Below are 20,970 nucleotides of genomic sequence, written 5' to 3' on the forward strand. Positions count from 1 at the left end.
ATATTTGTATACTGTTACAAAGAAAATATGAACCTTATACCACATCAGTGGTTTCCGAGATTTAGTCATAAAGCATTATTTCTTCTGGCCAGCAAGCGGCAACCTGTCTGATTTGACTCTGTAAACTTGTATGAGAGAAGAGCCTTACTGCTCACTTGATCTAAGAGCTCATTAATCATGTTTTCATTGACTTTATGGTCTCAGTCATTGGTTTCAAGTTTATTTTTAATGCAACATGTGTTTATTTTGTAAATAAAAGTCGGCATTCGGAGCAAAAAAGATGACAAAGAATGGTTACTTTATGATTAATAAAAGGCTAATGTTACAGTTTCTACTTACAAGCCTGATAGGTTCCTCTTGAGCCTGAGTGACATAAATGTAATTATCAGACAACGAGCATGAAACCAAAGCAATAAGTGGCATTACAGTAACCTCATCCTTCTTATATATCTTATATATCGTCAGTGTTTTGCTTTGTTTTTTACAACAGAAAACGATTCGTTTCCATCCATTTGATTACTTCTATGTGAATGAATAATAGGTATTTTTCACGCTAATTGCACCAGCTAATTTTAATTGGTTTGCAGCAGAATTTTTTCTATTTTCGCCTGATTAGTTAATCAATTTAAAATTTTGTTTTCATAAAAACAAAATTTGTCTGGAAAAAATTGTTTAGAAAAAACAGGGAAAAAGCTACTCTGTCACTAAAAATAAATTATTTGTAAAGCTAAAGCAAAATGCAGCCACCAGCCAGTCGCCTATAGGAGTGATGAAGGACACTCACCTCGCATATTTCAAGTTGGCTGCACTCATAGCATGTTTTTTAAGATTCTCAGTTGCTCCACTCCCATTTTTACACTGTTTCAGTCATTTGACAGCCTCCTCTGTATCCTTGATGACCAGTTTTGACACTTCAGTATACAGTACATCAATGAAGATGTGGTTTGATGATCGTTAGAAGACTGTAGCTGCTTATTCTATTAGAAGGTCAAAAAACATGACAGAAACCACTGAATTCAAAAAATAACTTCAGGTGTTACTCCCACTAGGCTTTCAAGCGATAAAGAGTTAAAGCAACAGTGAAAAAATTCCATTAGTCATAACATTTTGTAAGGTGTGTATATTTGAACTTGTTGTTTCTAAGCTCTGTAGAGTCATTTTGTATCCGTAATGACTCTACAAAATATTGTTTTATATGGATGGTTTTGGTCTTGTATGCCTTCTGGGTGTTCAACCTTCCACTGCAACATTTGTAAAGACTTGGCAAGCTACAAACCACCACTTCCTCAGTATTCATGAGGATATTCTGTAGTCCTGTATGTCAACATGGGGTGCATACAGCATCCTGGTTATGTTATCTAAGCACAGATTTATTGCCTATATGAAACAATGAGAGTAACTCTGCACTTTGCTTTTTTCATACCATGGCCTATACACATTATGCATACATCAGTATGTAAGTGCATAGAAACATCATGTTATGCTATACTATATAAATATAATGCTACAAAATGACGTGAGCTTCAGCACAGAGGACATTCCCAGTCAGCAGTGTGTGATGCTGCAGGGAAGGACTGTGTGGGGGGAGGGGGGCAGCTGCTTGATCAGGTCATGTGAACCCAAATCTCTGTTTGGAGAGAGACCAGCTTGTCTCCAGTTGTGCCTCCTAAGGCCATGGGAGAGCTCCCAGACCAGCCTGAGCCTGACCAGCTCTAACTAGAGAGGCATTGTACCAAGTGCCTTTTACATGTCTGTGGACAAAAACAAGGCAGTTATAGGAAGACAAAAAAATCTTAAGTATAACAGAATAATTTTTGGTTAAAAAAGTGAAGTACAAAATGACTAAGTGAATACTTAAAAGAAAGAATGTCAAGGCAATGTGAAAAATCACCATCATCCAGAAAGAGGCACTTGCGTGGGCATATGTGTTCAGGGTCTTACATCTTGTGTGTCTTTGTGTGTTTTTTGGCAAAAGAAGTTACACGTTAGTTTGCTCAAGGCAACCTTTTGAACACTCAAACACTTGCTTTAATGGAAAGACACAAACTGAGCTCTTCAGCACAAGACTACCTCAACCTAAGTAGAAAAATCCACAAACAACCCACATTCAAAAAATTGATGTACGACAGCGGTCTAATGCATCAAACCAACAGCAACTGATCAATAAAATGTAATTGCTACAGCAGATGTTTTGTTGTTGTCAAGTCAACTATCACAGATGGATATTTGCCAAATGTCTATAGGCTTGTTGGCCAGCACTGGGAATACCTTTTTAACTTGTGTTTTGGAAGATGTAAGGCAGAACAATGATGTTTTTCCCCAATGAAGGTGGGAAGCACTGCCATATTCAGTGCTAGTCAGCACGATAAAACTGTCTCAAGGATTCATGATTCTTTGCGATATTGAGCTAACCTGTGTAAAGCTGCCATTTTTCAAAATGTAAGCATTCTCCATAGCAACTAAAACTGTAGTGGACAGAAAACTGCCAAGAAAAAAATTACATTTCAACATTATAAAGGTACACATTTTTGGATTGTGATAGAATAAATCAGCTGAAGTCAGAAAAAACAGACCCTCAGCAACTAGAGCCCTTCTGTTTGTTGACTGTGTATTGATCCTAGAATACCATTAAGCCATTTCTTTAAGTATTCCACTGCATCAGCAGCCTGAAGGTACAGTACTGAACTCTGCCCCCACTGTCCTTGTGCAGGTTCTCATTAGTTCTCCAGTCTCGTTATAGATTGTTGGTTTGCAACTTTCTTTAGTCAAGTCATGTGTAATTGACTAATAATTTTACATTTCTTACATAATATTCTTATTTTTTTCTAGTTTGAAGCTCTTCAGTCCAGTTTCTTGCTGTTACAGTATCCAAATACAGGTTGTTAATTATGTTATGAAATCATGGCAGTGTTGCCTTTGGCTGTAACGATAAGTTGGCAAGAGAAGGCAGAGAATCATTAACACAATCAACACATGCAGCATGTCATAGCCTGGCTGCGATGATCCTGCTAACAAATTTGCACTAGATTTGTCAGCGAAATGAATAACTCAGATTACGGGCTGATCTCTCATGATAAGGAATTTTATGGACACATTTCAAGTGCCGTACAGCTAAGGCATCTTTTGGCAGGCTGGCGCACGGCGTGGCACGGATTTCTCATGTGTGGGGGAAGGTGTTCTGTGAAACCGGACTGCTTGGAAGGAGAGTCGAAGGCACAATTTCTCAGTCTAATTAACGCCTCAGTCACAACAGCAGCATACGTTTCCACACAAATTTCCCAGCAGCCCTTATTTTGTTTGGAGAATTGTCAATGGAGCATCACAGCATGTGTGCTTGAAGGTGTAGAATAGTCATTTCACGTTTCATTTTTGGCAATTATATAGAGTATTTGTAGTTCAAAGGCAACAGCCAACTTGTGTGTTACCATCACCACCGTGCTGCCCATGTCATAGATCAGAAGATTTCAAAATGTTTAAAGACAGACAGATATGAAACAGATATGATGTATGATAATGAAACCCTTTTTGTTTAATTGAATCATTCCAGCAATGACTCAAAACACAGCATGAAAATGTATAACAGGAGAAAACAATGTAATTTAGCTACCTATAATCAGCTTTATTTTCATGCCTAGTTAATAAAAAGAATAGAAATACATGGGGGATTTAAAGGTGATTTAAGTGACTCTGAATATGGTAAGGTTGTTGGTGTCAGATGGACTTCTCTGAGTATTTCATAAACTGTACCATGGGTGTACAGCAAACAAAACTGCAGCAACAGTGTGATACTCTCATGTCAATATGGAGCAGTATAGCTGAGGAATATTTCTAGCACATTCTTGCATACCGGTAAATGCCAAGAACAGCAGCGCCTTGCTGTACTAGCAAGGTGTACCGAATATAGTCCAGTGAGGATATTTGCCCATTTGATATATTATTCTGTAATATGTCATACATATATTGTAACACTGTGCAATACTCCACTGGATACATTGTAGTCTTTATTATTCTCTCTTGACTCATTTAACTGTTGTATCCCTCTGTGCCATTTTTAAGTTAAACAAAGTGTTCTCTGAGCAGCGCTGCATCCAAAAATGACTGTGATAGCTACACAGTAAAAAAGTGTGATCTCATACTATTTTTTAAGGCCCTCTAAAACGACTGCCGTGTGATTCACAGCAGAGTGGCATCACATCTGAACAGGAGTGAGAGAATGGATGAGCAATGTGGAAGAACACACTAAGGAGGGAGGGAGGGAGGGAGGGAGAAAGAGATTATAGGTAGTGAAAGGTTGAGCATTGCAGAGAGAGGCAAGTGGGAGAAAGGCGGAGTAGATCCTTTAGCAAGAGTGAAAGGGAATAGGAAAGAAAAGGTAGAATTGAGGGAGAAATAGGATATTTACAGTAGATGGCAGTGTATGTGGTTCATACAGAGTCCAAAGGTAAACCACAGTGAGCTACATCATAGCCTATGAATCAAATAGCAGTGGTAAGCATCAGTCAGCCCAACCCATTGCCTCTTTGTAATCTTACACTTCCTCTAGAACCCATAAACAACTGAATTCATCATGAATGTACATTTGTATAATTTCTTTGTTTTTCTTATTCTGCATTTGCATCTCACAACACAAATGCTCTTTTAAAAAAAAGTTATTTATTTTTGATAGCAGCAGCTTCCCACTCATCTGGCTCCTAAGCAGACAAGTTAGAAGGTAGTCCTTTTATTCTGCGCCCACAAATCTTACCAGATGGATGTTATCTTCTGTCCCTGTGTGCCTCTGTAGTGATTCATAGCCTTCTCTTTATGTGACTGCATTTCAGTGTGGGTAGTAGTAAATTAATATCTCTACACCTTTGCCTCTGTCTCCTCCCTCTTGCACACTGCTATTCTGTACCTCCTATATCAGTACAAGTTCAATTGGCCGGTGAACAGCTCTGTGTCCGATTAAGGCTTGCCAGCCACTGATTTTTATTGGCTGTGTAATGGTGCAGAACCTAAACATTTCTCAGGGTCGATGGGCTGTGTGTAGTACAAGCTATTAGGGAATGCAGAGGAGGCAAGTGGGTGTAGAAAGTTGGAACAGGCTGTAGATGCGAGAATGAATTGTCACCTCAGGAGGGAAATTTGAAATGTCACAAGCAAGAAATTATTTAGCTTTTGTTTATTGTTGCAGTGCGGCCTGGTCCCATCTGATTTGCATTAATAACATATACTTTACTAGGGGAACTTGGTGCAGTATGGCAAAAAAAAAAGGTGGTATTACAAAGATTAGGGCTTAGACCTGTTAGATCTTCACCACAGCAAATTGTTACGATGTAAAAAAAATGAATTAAAATGTAATGAGTAAAGTTACCTGGTCTTTTTTTTAAGTTCTAATAGTCTTATCCTGGCTGACTCCATCTTCCCCTGGCCTACCTGAACAATAGGAATCCATCAGATTTTGGGTTCAGGTGCATTGTGTCCTTACCCAGTTGCTGGCTGTCCCACTGTGAACCTCTGGTTGACAAATGTGAGTATAATCCGCTAATGTTCCTAATCCTCGGGTCACATTAAAAAATGGATGAGAAATTAATCTGTTCTCAGGTCTGTCAGGTATATTTTTTCAGTGCCAGTGCTTGTTTTCAACCAAATCCTTCTGTATGGGTCAATACGACCTAACCTACAACCAAACCAGCCAGCCAAATCCCTCAAACCAGACTCTGTCAGATGTTCTCTGTCCTTTAGTCCTTGTACCGTGAAGATTTCATTATATTGGTGATTTTTAAAGATAAAGCGACCATAGGCTTAGTGAATGAAAAGTTTGTTTTTCTGCTTCTTTTAGCAGCTTTAAAATAAATTGGTGAGGATGAAGAGACAGAGAAACCTACTTTACAGCCAGAACAAAGTGGATGCCTTCCCTCCTCCGGCAGACAGAAAGTTACAAAGTTGGTCACACTCTGCAAATGCTTTCCGGTGTCCTCCTCCACATGAACGTGAACATCCAGTGTGTTTTGTGTCAGCGTCTGCCATATCTGCCCATACCATGCTATACCATGCATATGTGCTACCGTAACCGGGCTAATTTTATTGCTTCTGGCTGAGTGGATCAAAAAGGCCCACATTCACTGTTTTTCTTCTGTTTGCTCTCCACCTTTCATGCTGTAATCTGTGCAAAAGGCAGAATTAAAGCAGCACTTCCCTGGAGCCAGCCTTCTCTTTTCAGATTGGTAAAAGAGGGGAAATTGGGAGGATGTGCTTGTTTTGGGGCAAAAGGATTGCAGGATTTACTCTCAGGTGAAAGTTCTGGATTTCAAAGGCCACGCAGATTAAGTCGCGTTGCAGGAAAAACACAGACGAGCGGGTTCTTCCTCTTCTCAGAAATGTATTTCTAGGATCTTAAAAAAGATCATTTTAAGTTTTACAAAAGACAAACCCACAAACAAATAGACACCATATAGTGTTTCTAAAGTTTTTGTTTTTGGCAATAAAATGTGAACCAATTTTCATCAAACCAACAGCTATACACAAAGAGCACGGGGTGAATTTTAGACAGTTTATTGCAGAAAATATCCTGCATTACTCCTGATATATTTGGTCATTCTATTCCCTCTTGATAACAGCCATTCAAGCCGATGCAGTGGTATTTCCTTTACTTTCATCACTCCACAGCAGGTAATGGCAGTGTAACGGTGCTGTTTGCAATCCTTCCACTGTGGTGTCTTTCATTTGGCTACATTCCTTCTCAATAACTTACTGACAGTAACTTACTCAACCCAACCGGTTGTCGACAAAGAGCAACAGTGGGAACAATCTTATGATTTTTGTGTTTTTCTTTCTATGCATCAATGCAGGGTCTATCTTACAACATAAAGAGCCTTGAGGTGACTGTTGTTATGATTTCGAGCTGTATAAATTGAGTTGAGTTGAATTGAATTGAATACAGTAGACTCATGAACAAGTGTTAACTAAACAAATGGTTCCTTCTGTAGCTGTGCCTTGTTTTATTTATTTATTGGCATTTAATGCTAGGTATTAAAGTACTAATATATAATTAGTACTAATAGAAATACTATATAAAGGAAACTATGTCGTCTTTTATGTGTAGATGTGGGCTGATGAAAATGACTTTTTTACTGTTTCCAGCTTTATTCAGAACAACGGTTCTTGACATTAGAAGATGTGTATTATGAACTTCAAATTCAGTTATTTGAGGGGTTTTTTCAGTTATTGTGTCTCTAACCTCAGTGACTTTTTTATTTCATAGCTAAAGATTTCACATGCTTCTTCCAGCACAGAAAATGTTAGCATTTTATATTCTCTATGTATGGACAATCTGTGTTTAGGTTCCAGAGCAACACAGTGTTGTCTTTTGTTATTTCAAATAAACACCATTTGTTATTAATTGCATCTTAGATGAAGCTCTTATATATCAAGCCTCGGCTTTAGCTTTGGCTTCATCACTTGTGCCTGCAAGCCTGGGCTTGCAAACACACTCTGGTCAGAATATAACACATTCCCAATTCCTAACCAGGAAAATTACTATTTTGGTTCTTCTCAAGAGAAAGCGAAACCAGGACAACATAGATCAGTAGATCAGCTCACTGAACCACAAACTAATTTCAGACCTAGGCTTGGAGCCACACTGTCGCTAAAATATAAGTACTATACTTGCTTCTGCAAACCTGTTGCTGTGTATAATATAAAATATTTCTGAATTACAAACACATACATTATTATGATGCCATACGTACAGTATAGTAGCAACAGAATCACATCAGACTGCTGTACTCTAAAATATTACATTCATACTATTTTTCTTTCTGTAATTCCACAGGTCGCTTTTTACCATTGTTACAGTATTTTTGCTGCTTTGTATTTTGATACATTTAAAATAGTTTTATGTGTGTATATTTCATCTTCTGTTGAGCCAAGTGTGCCAAATTTCATGTCTTGTGCACTTGTTGTACACTGAATAACAATAAAAGCATGCGTGTCTGTTAACTGGAGCAGAACTCCTGTTAACATTAAAATAACTTCATAATTAAATAAAACCTCATTAGTATTTTTATTACCTGCATGTATTTCTTAGTATCACTGTAATATGTATGCCCTGTGTGGTGTTTGTTACATTATGCTTAGTTTTTTCTTTGTGCGTGTGGTTTTATTTAAACAGTAGATAATTATATTTTGTGTGAATTGTGTCTCATGAGACTGTGTGTTGTGGTAAGATTCATATTGTCCTTGTGCAACATAATTATTAACATTTGAATTAATTAGTTATATTGCTTTTCTGAACAAATCACAATATGAGTCCCAAGATTTAAATCTTAGAGTCCTTTTATTTAAAAAAATAAACATTTACTATAAGAATGATTTTTTTCTTTTTTCTGTGGTATGATACATTAATGTAAAATATAAATGCAAAAATAATTCTCCCAGCTACATTAAAAAGCAGATGTTTCTGAAGTGGAGATTCTTATAGTCTTTATTGATTTTTTTTTTATGTTTTCACCACATTTATCAAAATCTGCAGGTTATTAAAGAATATCTTACATCTCTGATATCTGTGCATGTGCAGCACATGGTTTATTTTTATCAAGAAGCAAGGTGGCAGAGTTATGATGAAGAGGCCCACAATGCTCATAATAAATCCCTTTGTTTATGAGATGAGAGCCTTCCTCTCCCACAGTATACAGCCTAGGGAGAAGACCTTCCCTTTAATATAAGGGTGATTCTTTGTCTGTGACTCACATTAAAGAGGGAAATGGGACTCTAAAAACCCCTGCCTTCAACCTGTGCATCTGCAATCACATGAAATTAGAGGTGTTCCCACAGTGTTTTGACTTAGAGTTTTAAAAATAGCTCGCATATGCCCTTATTTTGTTCTACTGCAGTTGTCGGGGTGGCTGAGGCCAGCAGATAAATGCATATATCGTTGAGATTACTTGGTCTCCATATGCAGTGCACCTATATTGTCTCAGATGTTTAATCTCCCACAAGATATATGTCATGTGCATTTGTCAGATCACCGGGCAAACACTCTCTATGTGACTGGTAGCCTGGCTGCCATGACCACAAAAATGCAGACAACACATGCGCAACGTAATCTCCGCTGAGACCTGCAACATTCATATGATGTAAATGCAAAACAGCATGCGTAATTGCATTCCAACATACCCCAATAATTTTGCTCTATGGCTAGATTTTGAAACCAGGTAAAGTATTGCAAGAAATTAAATAAAACAATAGCATCCCATTCCTTTGTTTGTTTCTGGAGATACTTTAACTTATATTTTTTTATACTTTAACTTTTCATTTGATTTGATTTTTTTTGTGGCAAAATTAAATGCAAAAAAAGAGAGCGATACAAATGCACACAGCTGTAAACTGCACTTTGCTGAGTTAAAGTGGCAAACAGCTCTTCTTTCTTTTCATTTCTTCTCTTTTTTCATTTTTTTAACTTCAGGATTTAGAAAGAAATCTCTAGTCCCTGCTGAGATGGAGATGGATGTGTGGCTGCCCTTCCTCTTTGATTACACCCAGCTTTGCAGAGTCATCCTAGATGAGAAGGGACCAGCCTTTTCCCAGATCACCTGCAACGGTGAGCTGCAAAAATTCGTCTGTAACTGTATGTGCCCACCCCCCACCCCCTTTCCCATCTTTGTTTTCACTCTGACCTTCAGAAGATGCACACAAAGGCTCCCCTCAGCTCAGGCTGCTTGCTTTCCTTAAATAAGAGGAGAAGGGATGAGCAGAGAAAGGGCAGCTCTTTCAGCATTCAGAATAATGATCAGCTTTTCTCATCCCTGAATATTACAAGTAAATTCTCACAACAGTTTGCTCAGTAATATATCACCCAAACACTCTGTCAGAGCTGAGGCCAGTGTCTGATTTGATGCATGTCATATAGACTAAAAGTTCCCCCAGGCCACTTCTTTATGTAGCATAAGTATTGATGCGCCTCGTGGAAGCAGCATCAGTGTTGCAACACATTGCAGATTGGTGAGATCCTGCACAAGGTGTGTCCTGCGGTAGGTTTTTCTTTTCCTTTTTTTCCTCCTTTTTTTTTTTAACTAAGTGGGTGTGGCTTAATTCTTCACTGCACCAAGGCAAAACTTCCACTGGATATCTGTGTGATAGGTCAGCTCCAAACAAGCTCCAGCAGCGGACACAAAGTACTGCACCTCACACATTTCTGGTGTACATTAATCCCACTTTTATTTTCCACAGAAAAAAAAAGATGTTAGTTTTTTTCTGATCTGTTTCGGTTACATTTTAAAACCATTCTATGAAAAAACTGTAGCACCAGAGCAGATTTCTATTGCCCGTTCTTTGATAAAAATTTCAATTTTGTGCTATTTTTCAGTTTTTATCAGCTCGGTTTGGGGAGAGACATTTCTTGTATATAAAAAAAGAGTAGCACTTCATTTCTTCTTCCAGTCATTTGCAAAATAAAACAGATAAAATTTTATATCTCTTTTCTTTTTCGTTTAAATCACAACAAATACATTTAAAGCAAATAAGAAATTAGGCGGTATTTAGCATAATCCAAGCAGGGAATCGGCTTTCATGATGATTATTATATATTTATATATTCATATGTATACATATCTATATATATATATATTATGTCTATATACAAGTATGGCACTTGATTACACAAAAGCAAGAAAACACTTCACAAATAAAAGCAGTGGGCGCTTTGGTGTGTCATAAATTAAGGAAATCACAGACGTTAGCGTTTTGCAGCAAATTCACCAGATACTGTTTTGCAAGTTAGCTATTAAGCAGTGGAATGGATACATGTGTTAAGGTCAGTGGTGCAACACAGGCAACAAAAAAACATGAAGTAAGCTTTATGTGTTTTATCTACGCTGAACCATAGTCAGTAAGGATTTATATATCTATATTTATATATAAATCTGGGTGGTTGATTTTTTTTCCTTTGTATGGTGCCATTTAATTAGGTTGGTGCCAAAAACAAAACAGGTTGAAAGAAAATGTCTTAAAAACACCGTCAGGTCAGTAGCACATTTGGATAAGGTCAGGCTCTCAAGTGTTCACCTCTTAGTGCAATTATTTTTGCATTTACTCTCTTCAAGTACAGCAGAACAGCCCCAGAGTAAATATGTGAACACGTTAACATGGTCTCCGTTTACCATCCTACAGAGTATAAACGTTACTAAAAAGTTGCATCAGTGCAAGAATAAATAAGTAAACAAACGTGTAATCCACGCTTGCCATGAAGTCTGTCAAAGACCAACAAATTAAAAAAAAAATTGCCCACTCTTTAAGTCATGACACGAATTCGGCGTGCACAGCTGTCCATCATGTCCATCATGGTTTTTGTTTTTTGTTTTTTACATGTTTTTTTCCACGTGTGTTACACATAAGCTGAGTCACTGGATTGAGTGCGGCCAAAATTAGGCACACTCATCCTTGGCAAGTCCTTATTTCTGATTTCATAAATGGACTTTCGCCGAGCCTGCACGCCTCGCACGGCCGTTTTGATTTTCCGCCAGCCCAAGTGATTGAGTTCTGCCAGGTTCAACACCACACAAAACCCACTGACAGCGAACATGAAGACCAGGAACACCGTCTTCTCCGTGGGTCTGGAGACGTAGCACTCGACATCTTTTATGCAGGGGTAGCGATCACATTCATACACCGAGGGGACGTTGAATCCATACAAGAAATACTGACCCACCAAAAAGCCTATTTCCAGCGCGTTTCTGAAAACCACCTGGATGATGTAAAACCTGGAGATGCCCTCTTGCCTCCTCATTTTGGACTTTGTAGTTCTCATGGCCGAATTGGGGATCTCTTTGACTTCTAAACAGTCTGGCTCGGCTTCTTTGGTGGAGTTCTCTGTGTTCTGAAGTACTCCATTAACAATGGTGTTCTTTATCTTTTTGCTCTCGTCTCGTTTAAGCGAATCTTGATCCTTATCTAGTGTCAGATAGACTGTTGAGTAGCGCCGCTCCTTCTGCTTGGCCGACTGATGCACCGAGTATGTGATAAAGCAAAGGCTCGGAGTGCACACCATGATGATTTGAAAAACCCAATATCTAATGTGTGAAATGGGGAATGCCTTGTCGTAGCATGCCTGGTTGCAACCCGGTTGCAAGGTGTTACAAACAAACATGGTCTGCTCGTCATCATAGACAGTCTCTCCAACTATCGCTACGATTAGAATCCGGAAGATGACCACCACTGTTAGTAGGATCCTAAAAAGCAAGCAAACAACAATGTGAAAATACGTGTAAATATGTACGGTTACTGTAAGCGTGGTTCAGTTGTGCGCTGCCTCGGTGGCTGATGCGCTTGGAGTCAAAATCTGGCGTGTTGGTGTAGGGAGCTGTCCAGTGATGGAACAGGACGCTCTTTGACGTGTTATGTGCTTCTAACAGCGTTATTCTCTCATGGATAATGTCACGTCTGTATATAGAGCGTGTGTTTTATGATTTAATGGGAATGACATGTAGGAATCGGTGTTGCCGTTACTGTACCTGTGTGTGCTTTGTTAATGGAAGGAGGTGATAACGCCGACTCTCGTTCAATCTTTGTCTGCCACCCATGAGTGCACAACCACCACTCAAACTCACCACCAAACATCAAATGGATAAATGGATGAATGAACACATGAAACGACACATGGATTTTAGTTAAGGCTTTCAACTTCGCAGCACCATCCCAGGTTCTGAAGAGACAGCTGTTAACTGATCTACTCAGCTGTCTCGCTTAGGAGGAGGACGACGACGACAAAAAAAGGATATCTGTGGAACAAGACAGAAAAATCCACAACACAGACACGAAGACTGGGCACCATGCTACAGAAGATCCTGGAGGTAAAAGACAAAAACGGGGGACTGGGAACCATGCTAAAGACGATCCTGGAGGCTGCTGCGTTTCTTCGGTTGATCTTGGTTTTTGTTGGTCATCTTACCTTCCGATCATAGTAGAGTGCTGCTGGACAGCAGCCTCCAGGAGCCTCTCTAGTATAGTCCATTCCCCCATTTCTGAGCATCCGGAGGAGACGAGAGCGCAACGGCACTGTGTTCAAATCCCTCCAAAAAGAAAGGGTTTTATTTCCCGTCCGGCTTCTTTCTGTCTATTGCTGTTGTCAGTCTCCACAAGGCTCAATTTTAGCTAAAAAAATGCATCCGTCACGGGATGCTGCTACCGTCCTCGTCTCTCTCTTTCTCTCTGCGCGCTATCTGGTTGGTTATGCGCTGAGCGCGCAGCGCCAGTCCTGCTGTGTGTGCCGAGCGCTCCCACAACGTTGCCACACTTTTCCTTGTCATGAGAGTCTGAAGGGCTGATTACTATAAGCCCTCCTATTTTCGATCTTCAGATCAGTTTGATGGGCTGCGCGCTGCGTCTGGATGGAGGGAGGTTGGATTTAATGTCTTGCCAGCGTTAATCCGCCTTTAAGTAGTCTTCCCCCTCCCTCCCACGCGTCACGTACGTGCAGACAGGTCGGTGGAGAGCAGCCAGAAGTATCAGGGTTTCTGATTTCCAGGTACTTAGTTTGGGACATAACGTGCACCGTCCAGTGGACTCTGCTGTAGACTAGGGTGTCCAGAGTGCTAGAATCAAAGGTTTATACATTTTTGCATAGCTTGCTTGAATCAAACCGGTACACTGTATTGTTACTTAACAAATTGAGGTACAAAACTGCACGTGCAGCCACATACAGCAACATCTATATTTTCTGGACAGTGCTTGTGGGGGCACCGTGTTCTGAGAACAAGGTCAAGGGGACTTTTCTGGGATTTTTTTGTTTTTGTTTTTTGTTTTTTTGTTTTAGTTTATAGATAAACACACTTACAGGCAGGCTGCGTCTACCTAGTGTTTCACATTGCATCAGTTTTAACAAAATCTATTGTTTTATCTGCGGTTCTAGGTTATATCTGAAACACAAAGCGAATGCAGCTTTATGGGCTAAGTGGAGGCAGTATTTCTTTCTTGGAGCAGACAGCTTTACATACCCGGAGGATTCCTCCCCATGTCGCCGTCATCTTTGCCCGGTTGGTAGCTGTTGTTTCCACCTCGGGCAAAGATGATGCTCTGGATACAGTGACAGAGTGAAAGTACCATCCGAGCTGCTAATCGCTTTACAAGGCAGCCTGCCTGTCTGCCTGCCTCTCTCTGTTTGTGTGGAAGTTTAAAAATAGAAGCAAAATATGTGACCCCGCCCTGTATAACGCTCCGAGGCTTCAACCTATGGCACAGCACTGTGTACTCATGCTAATATTAGACTATTGTGTGGTTTATAGAACATGTTAAGTCAAAGCGCCCCCCCCCCCCCCAAAAAAAAAAAAAAAATGTATATATATATATATACATATACATATATAGGAGCTTTATTACACAGACCTCTTTATATTAAAATTATAGCTGGTTTCAAACACTTTGTGTCCCCATATATCTGCATTTCTTAACCTCGGAGACGTGGTTTTCTGGTCACGTGACGGTGGCGTTTTCACTAAATGAAACTTTGCTAGGTTAATTTCTCATGAGGTGGCTTATCCTCTCCGCTCACTGTAATCTTTTCTAATTCAAATCTTTAATAACCTTTACTCATCCGTCACGTGATGAAAGGGCAAAGCTTTGGCGCTTAAGAGAGAAGGAAAGAAAGGGGCTGGGCAGGCTGTTTGTTTATTAATAAACTTGTACATCTTCACATAAAATTGCACTTGTGTAAACAAAAAACATTAACAGCAACGCGCGAATTGCTGCTTTTAGTCGTAACTTCGGCTGTAATAAAGGGTGAGGTAATAAAGGGTGAGTGCAATGCGGAGGTGGGCAGGTGGACTCTTAGAAGCACTTCCTGTGGACAATGGAGGGTCCAGCCTCGTCGTACTCCTGCTTGCTGATCCACATCTGCTGGAAGGTGGACAGCGAGGCGAGGATGGAGCCGCCGATCCACACAGAGTATTTCCTCTCAGGGGGGGCGATGATCTAAACACAAGCACGTTTGTCAACTTGGGAAAATTACAAATAAATGTGTTATTCAACAGTGTGTTAAGTTACCTTAATCTTCATGGTGCTGGGGGCGAGAGCTGTGATTTCCTTCTGCATGCGGTCAGCGATACCCGGATACATGGTGGTGCCGCCGGACATAACGTTGTTAGCGTACAGGTCTTTACGGATGTCAATGTCGCACTTCATGATGCTGTTGTATGTGGTTTCGTGAATGCCAGCGGATTCCATTCCTTGGTAAACACACAGAACAAGTGAGTGGGTTTTTACCTCGTGCAGCAAAGTACACATCTGACAGCGCGGTCAGCTGCCACAACAGGTGCTGAAAGGGACAGCTCCGCCAACAGCTGATGTTTGCGGAGCTAAGGTCAATGTGAAGTGGAAGGCACTGCTTTAGACAACTGATATGCATTTAACGGTAATAAGGTGGTAAATCGGTGATGGATATATCTGAAGCTCCACTTGGTTGCCATAGTTAGTCAAAAATGTGAGAAATAGACGTGTATATGCTTAGAAAACAATTCATGTACAAATGTGGGGTAGTATTCTATGAATAGGCGTAAGGAATAATTAACAGTTATAAGCAAGCATTAAATATTGAGAGCCATATTAAAACCCAGATATTAGACTGATTCTTTGACTGACAGATACCCCTCCTGCTTCACGATTGGTTCACATTAATATTGTAACAAGTTCCAGCAATGGAAGGAATTGAGCTGATCGAAACGTTCCTTACACCAGAAGAAAGTGAGTTTAACAGTCTGTACATTGCAGTGAAGGTCAGACTATACGTGAATGACTATTGCAGGGACTTACAGTTAATTCAGCGCGACATTTCAACAGTGTCACTGCAATTAAATTAGTGCTTAGATGTTGTGTTCGTTTTTACGCACCAATGAATGAGGGTTGGAAGAGGGTTTCCGGGCAGCGGAAACGCTCATTGCCGATGGTGATGACCTGGCCGTCGGGCAACTCGTAGCTCTTTTCTAGAGAAGAGGATGAGGCGGCGGTGGCCATCTCGTTTTCAAAGTCCAGAGCCACGTAGCACAGCTTCTCCTTGATGTCACGAACAATCTCGCGTTCAGCTGACGGAGATAGACAGGCGCGTTGTAGTCAGAAAAAATGTACTTTGGACACAAGATAAATATCTCCTCTGATACCGTGTTATAATAATTCTTTGTATCTTTATACCCGTGTTGATTGTTGAAATAAAACAAAATAAAAGTAAAGTAAAAGTAAATGATGTTTGAGTGATGTTTTAGTGCTTTACAGGTCGCCCGTGTTTGAAATTTGTGACTAACGCTTTACACTCACCGGTTGTGACAAAAGAATAACCACGCTCCGTCAGGATCTTCATGAGGTAATCTGTGAGGTCACGGCCGGCCAAGTCTAAGCGCATGATGGCGTGGGGAAGAGCGTACCCTTCATAGATGGGGACATTGTGGGTCACACCATCACCGGAGTCAAGGACAATACCTAGAGCCAACAGAGAATATGTAAACATTTAATGTACCTTTTTTTAATCTACTCAAATGCTGCACAGCACCTGTCGGAGGTCTGTGTCATACCTGTGGTACGCCCAGAAGCGTACAAGGACAGCACTGCCTGGATGGCCACATACATTGCGGGGACATTGAAAGTCTCAAACATGATCTGTGTCATCTTTTCTCTGTTGGCCTTTGGGTTGAGGGGGGCTTCTGTCAATAGAGTGGGGTGCTCCTCTGGGGCCACGCGCAGCTCGTTGTAAAAGCTGTGGTGCCAGATTTTCTCCATGTCGTCCCAGTTGGTGATGATGCCGTGTTCGATGGGATACTTTAGTGTCAGGATTCCTCTTTTGCTCTGGGCCTCGTCCCCGACGTAGGAGTCCTTCTGGCCCATACCAACCATGACGCCCTGAAAACATCAGGAATCGGTGAAGTGATGTAGTGAAGGATTTACTGATGATTAGAACAAAACATGGCTGGTGGGTTTCCTCCAGCGTAAACAATAGATGCGTGCGTAATTACGCACAACTCTGCTTATCCTTGCAAAGCCTGAGATTATTTTTGATTAAGTATAAATCATGCATACACGTCTCTACAGTGCCACTGTTGTGTTTATGAACAGTTTAAATTACCTGGTGACGTGGGCGACCAACAATGGAAGGGAACACCGCGCGTGGTGCGTCATCTCCGGCGAAACCCGCCTTCACCAGTCCAGAACCGTTATCACACACCAGGGCTGTAGTCTCCTCGTCGTCACACATGGCGGCAGGTCTGCAACAGACAGGCGGGTGCGCGCACGAGCACAATTAGTTCCGATAACAGTTGTCCTGTTCTTTTTGTTTTGTTGTGGGGTTTTTTGTTGTTGTTGTTTTGTTTGTTTGTTTGTTTGTTTGTTTGTTTGTTTTTTGATTGGGGGATTAAAGAGGTTCCCTTCTCTTTATAGGTTCAGCGCAAACAGCACACATAAGATCGTTTTTGGTGGATCCTGAAGCCAGAAACTGGTTATGGATAATACTAAATTAGTTTTATGTAATATATCACATAACAAACTACATATTTCACGAATTTGAGAGTTGTTTATTCAGATATTTAAGTCACTAACACTAGCGCTGTGTAGCGTAAAAGCGTTGTTAGGACTTTGCATCAGTTGTAATCCACAAAAGAAGTTGATGATCCACATGTCGCTTTTGATGAAATGATCGGTTTAATTTAGATAATGATTCTTGTAAGTAAAAGATGGAGGTCATTGCCGTTTGCATTAAAGTCCTGGATCGATCCTAGTGTAATAAATCCAGTGTTTGTCATTTTTTCACTCCCGTTTGATCAGCTGTGAGTACTCACCAGATCAGCACCAGAGGCCGACTCTTGAGTGTGTAAACCAGGGGTGCTGAAATGTCATGCCCCGCCAGTTTATACTCTGACAGTGTCCACGAGAAGGGGCCAACCAGTGCGACCCCTTCTCCATATTTGGTAGCCCACTGCCCCATTGACAACAGCTTCTCCATGAAAGGCATGACAAGTAGAGGGATATCCCCATCTGTGCCTGCTCCCCATTTATGGACGACAGGGATGCGGACAAAGAGACAATGAGAGGCTTTCTTTTGATCCCTCTCGATAAATCACTGTAGGATTATTTAGAAACATCGCCGTGTCTGGAAAAGTTCTAATCTAGTCACACATTTCTATCTTACAGAATTGTTTGAACCCAGCCAAACTAAGTAAATTCCTACATTTAAACATGGGTTACACTTTCCTGTATAATCATTGTTTACACAATTCTGTCCATATAAGTACTGAAAGGTGTAATATTGGTCAATATATGCACAGCTTTTTTTTTTCTTTTTTCATTTTTGCTATTGTAATATATTTGCTTGTAGATTTAAAGGACACAGCCTGTGCCAAGTGTAGAGACCACTTGTGCCACAAACCTGGTGTGAGCAGCTCTTTGACTTTTTAGAAGCTCCAAACCTCTCGTGTTGGTTTTGTGTTAAACAAAGCATCTTCCTGAAGAAATAGTCTCATTCTGGTGCAGCGACTATGTATATGTTTAACATCCTCGACTTGCCACGAGGCAAAGGAAAAGAGATGTTCACAGATGCATTCAAATATTTCCATAAAATCTAAGTTTCCATGATTGTAATGGTCTCTCTGTAAAATAATAATGTTGTGGCCATAGTGCATGCTGCTTGTTTGCCTTTGGAATATACTCTAGTTCATGATTGACCCCCTTCTGTTGTGTTTGCATTGAGTGTATTGAGCATAAAATACATGCATGAACCCACAGTCAAAAATAGAGGCAATTACTTGGTCATAGTATAATGTCAAAGGTCATTGTGGTATGCTGAAGGCACTTCTACTTGTTTCTTTCTCTCTGTCTGAACAGATAGTATTACCTCAAACACCAAATACTGTTCTAATAATTACCTTGTGATGTAAGAACAGCCAGAGATAATTCACTCTTCCTTGTAGGAAACCTTTGCAGATAAGTCAGATGTAACGCTGATACTATTTGCTGTTTCCGACATCAAAACAATAAAGAAAAGGGGAAAATCTTCTGTTGTGACATGTGCCATATTCTTTCTTTATTCCTGCACTGAGGAAAGAACAAGACATAAGAAATGACATTGCCAGTATACTTGAAACAGACAGAGCCCAAGTTCTGAAGGCTGGAAAATAACATTGGCTAAGAGCAGTGGATGGTCCCACCACAAGGAGGACAAGACAAAAGGGCACAGCAAGCCATGAATCATATGCTGCTGTCACCCGACCCCAAGCCATAACCCTTCACTGTGTGACTCTTTGTTTTGGTGTTATGTAATAATTGGTAGGCAGTGGTCTGCTTTAAGCATCCCTTTGCCCCAGCATTTAAATATATTCCTAATATGTTTTTGACCATAGCTAAGTTAAGTCCATCTAGGTAGACCAGCACTGTAACTGTAGCTTAAGGTGGACATCTTTGCCCGTGTTCCAAAATATTATAGTTTGAAAATGACATTTCAGTGTTAGCCGCTGTTCTCTGCAGGTTCTGTCACTGCCAGGGTTCGTTCTTAGGATATATATTGTGTAACCATAAAATAATTTTTATGTCTGTTTTCCTAGCCTGTTTTCCACGGGTGTGAAAGGCTCACACCAGTGCCTGAAAAATACACAGAGACACTTGGAGGCTGCTCCAATAATCCTGTAGTGTGACTTTCACTTTAGCAGTTACTGAGATTAAATCATTGTGGCATGATCGTTCTTGTCCCGCTCACAACCCCTCCGGAGATCATCATCATTACTCAGCAGTGGAGATGAGCTAATAAGGACAAAAACTGTCCAGAACAAAAAAGTATATTGATTTTCTATGGGGAATTCATCATTAATAAAGCGCAAGTCTTTTTAATGAACCCAGCCTGGATGGAAGTCATTCACCTGATAGAGGCAAGGTGTTGTACCTAGGTGGGAAAAGTGAAGGGCTGTTGAAATGTCCCAGGACTGAAGCATTTAATCGGTTCATCAGAAGCTCGCTTGATATAAACTGTCTGGAAATGCTTTGGCCATTCCAACATTCATCTTTCTTGAGCACCAGGAGCCACTGAAAGGTCACAGCCAAAAGAAGACATGAAGCATATTGCTCAGTGAAAACTGGGTGTTCTCTTTCTGGCCCGTGCACTGAATACTGAGTGACATGTTGTTGGCTTAAGTTAAAGTCTTCTGCTGGGTACCGCAAAGGAGCGCACGGTTTGGATCACTGTCACTATGCCTGAAGTTACACTGCAAGCATTTGCTCATTCATTATCACTGATACTTGGACAGTAAGCTGCACTTTCCTAAAGTGCACAGTTTCCAGTTTTTAGACTTTATGAACATCTGTTACATAATAAGCTCATGAAGCTACTCTGAAGAGAAAATAAGTGCTGATTTTGGCGAAGAAAGTCCAAGTTTAGGTCTATCACATCTGCCTACACACACACACGGAAAATGTTACATTTTTAATTGAGTAATCTAAACAATATCACAATTCTTAGTGCATTTGTTTGTTTTCTATAACTAACTTTTACTATTCAAATTAACTAATATACAATTCACAAAAAACGCCAACAAGAAATTCATATTTTGCAGTCTAAACATGTTTTTCCCAATAAATCACTTAAACAATATCTTTTTTGTTAAAATTGTTTATGATTCATTCAATTGAATAATGAAAAACACAATTAATAGACTAATTTTAGTCTATAATTGTGTAAATCTTTGCAAAACAAAACTTTGCATGAATCTACTTATAAGATTTTTTGTAATGTAGTTACACTGTTAACTAATTAATCATATTTCCATAATTAAGGTCTTAATGCAGCACAGTAAAACTGGGTCAAACCTCTTTACTTTGGGGGATGTTGACTTAAAGACATCCGTGGTGAAATATTTATACTTGTTTACTTAGTCTGTGATCATCTATTTCCTGATTTAAATTATTTGAGCATACTGAGTGTAGCATTTTCATATACTAGATTGCACAAAATAATGGGTCCAAACATGCTTATGG

At 40.1% G+C, this 20,970-nt stretch overlaps 2 protein-coding genes across 3 annotated transcripts; both read right to left on the bottom strand.

The window, feature by feature from the left end:
* Positions 1-10,171: 10,171 nt before the first annotated feature.
* On the bottom strand, positions 10,172-13,391 carry gjd2b (gap junction protein delta 2b). 2 transcript variants are annotated; one of them, XM_026151724.2, is made up of 2 exons: positions 12,926-13,391; positions 10,172-12,206 (listed from the first exon to the last, which is right to left on the bottom strand). In XM_026151724.2, exons 1-2 carry the CDS (start codon positions 12,994-12,996, stop codon positions 11,363-11,365), a joined length of 915 nt encoding a protein of 304 aa, XP_026007509.1. In that variant the 5' UTR covers positions 12,997-13,391; the 3' UTR covers positions 10,172-11,362. The 2 variants fall into 2 exon arrangements, with proteins under 2 accessions (XP_026007509.1, XP_080150325.1); XM_080294199.1 differs by having other exon boundaries at positions 12,489-13,391.
* A 1,233-nt stretch (positions 13,392-14,624) lies between these two features.
* LOC113011891 (actin alpha cardiac muscle 1) lies at positions 14,625-17,898 on the bottom strand. Its single transcript, XM_026151723.2, has 7 exons — positions 17,790-17,898; positions 17,081-17,219; positions 16,533-16,857; positions 16,279-16,440; positions 15,858-16,049; positions 15,016-15,197; positions 14,625-14,943 (listed from the first exon to the last, which is right to left on the bottom strand). The coding sequence occupies exons 2-7, from the start codon at positions 17,207-17,209 to the stop codon at positions 14,800-14,802; spliced, it is 1,134 nt and encodes a 377-aa protein (XP_026007508.1). The 5' UTR covers positions 17,210-17,219; positions 17,790-17,898; the 3' UTR covers positions 14,625-14,799.
* Positions 17,899-20,970: the final 3,072 nt, after the last annotated feature.

Source organism: Astatotilapia calliptera, chromosome 19, assembly GCF_964374335.1.
Source record: "Astatotilapia calliptera chromosome 19, fAstCal68.1, whole genome shotgun sequence".
Taxonomy (NCBI): Eukaryota; Metazoa; Chordata; class Actinopteri; order Cichliformes; family Cichlidae; genus Astatotilapia; species Astatotilapia calliptera.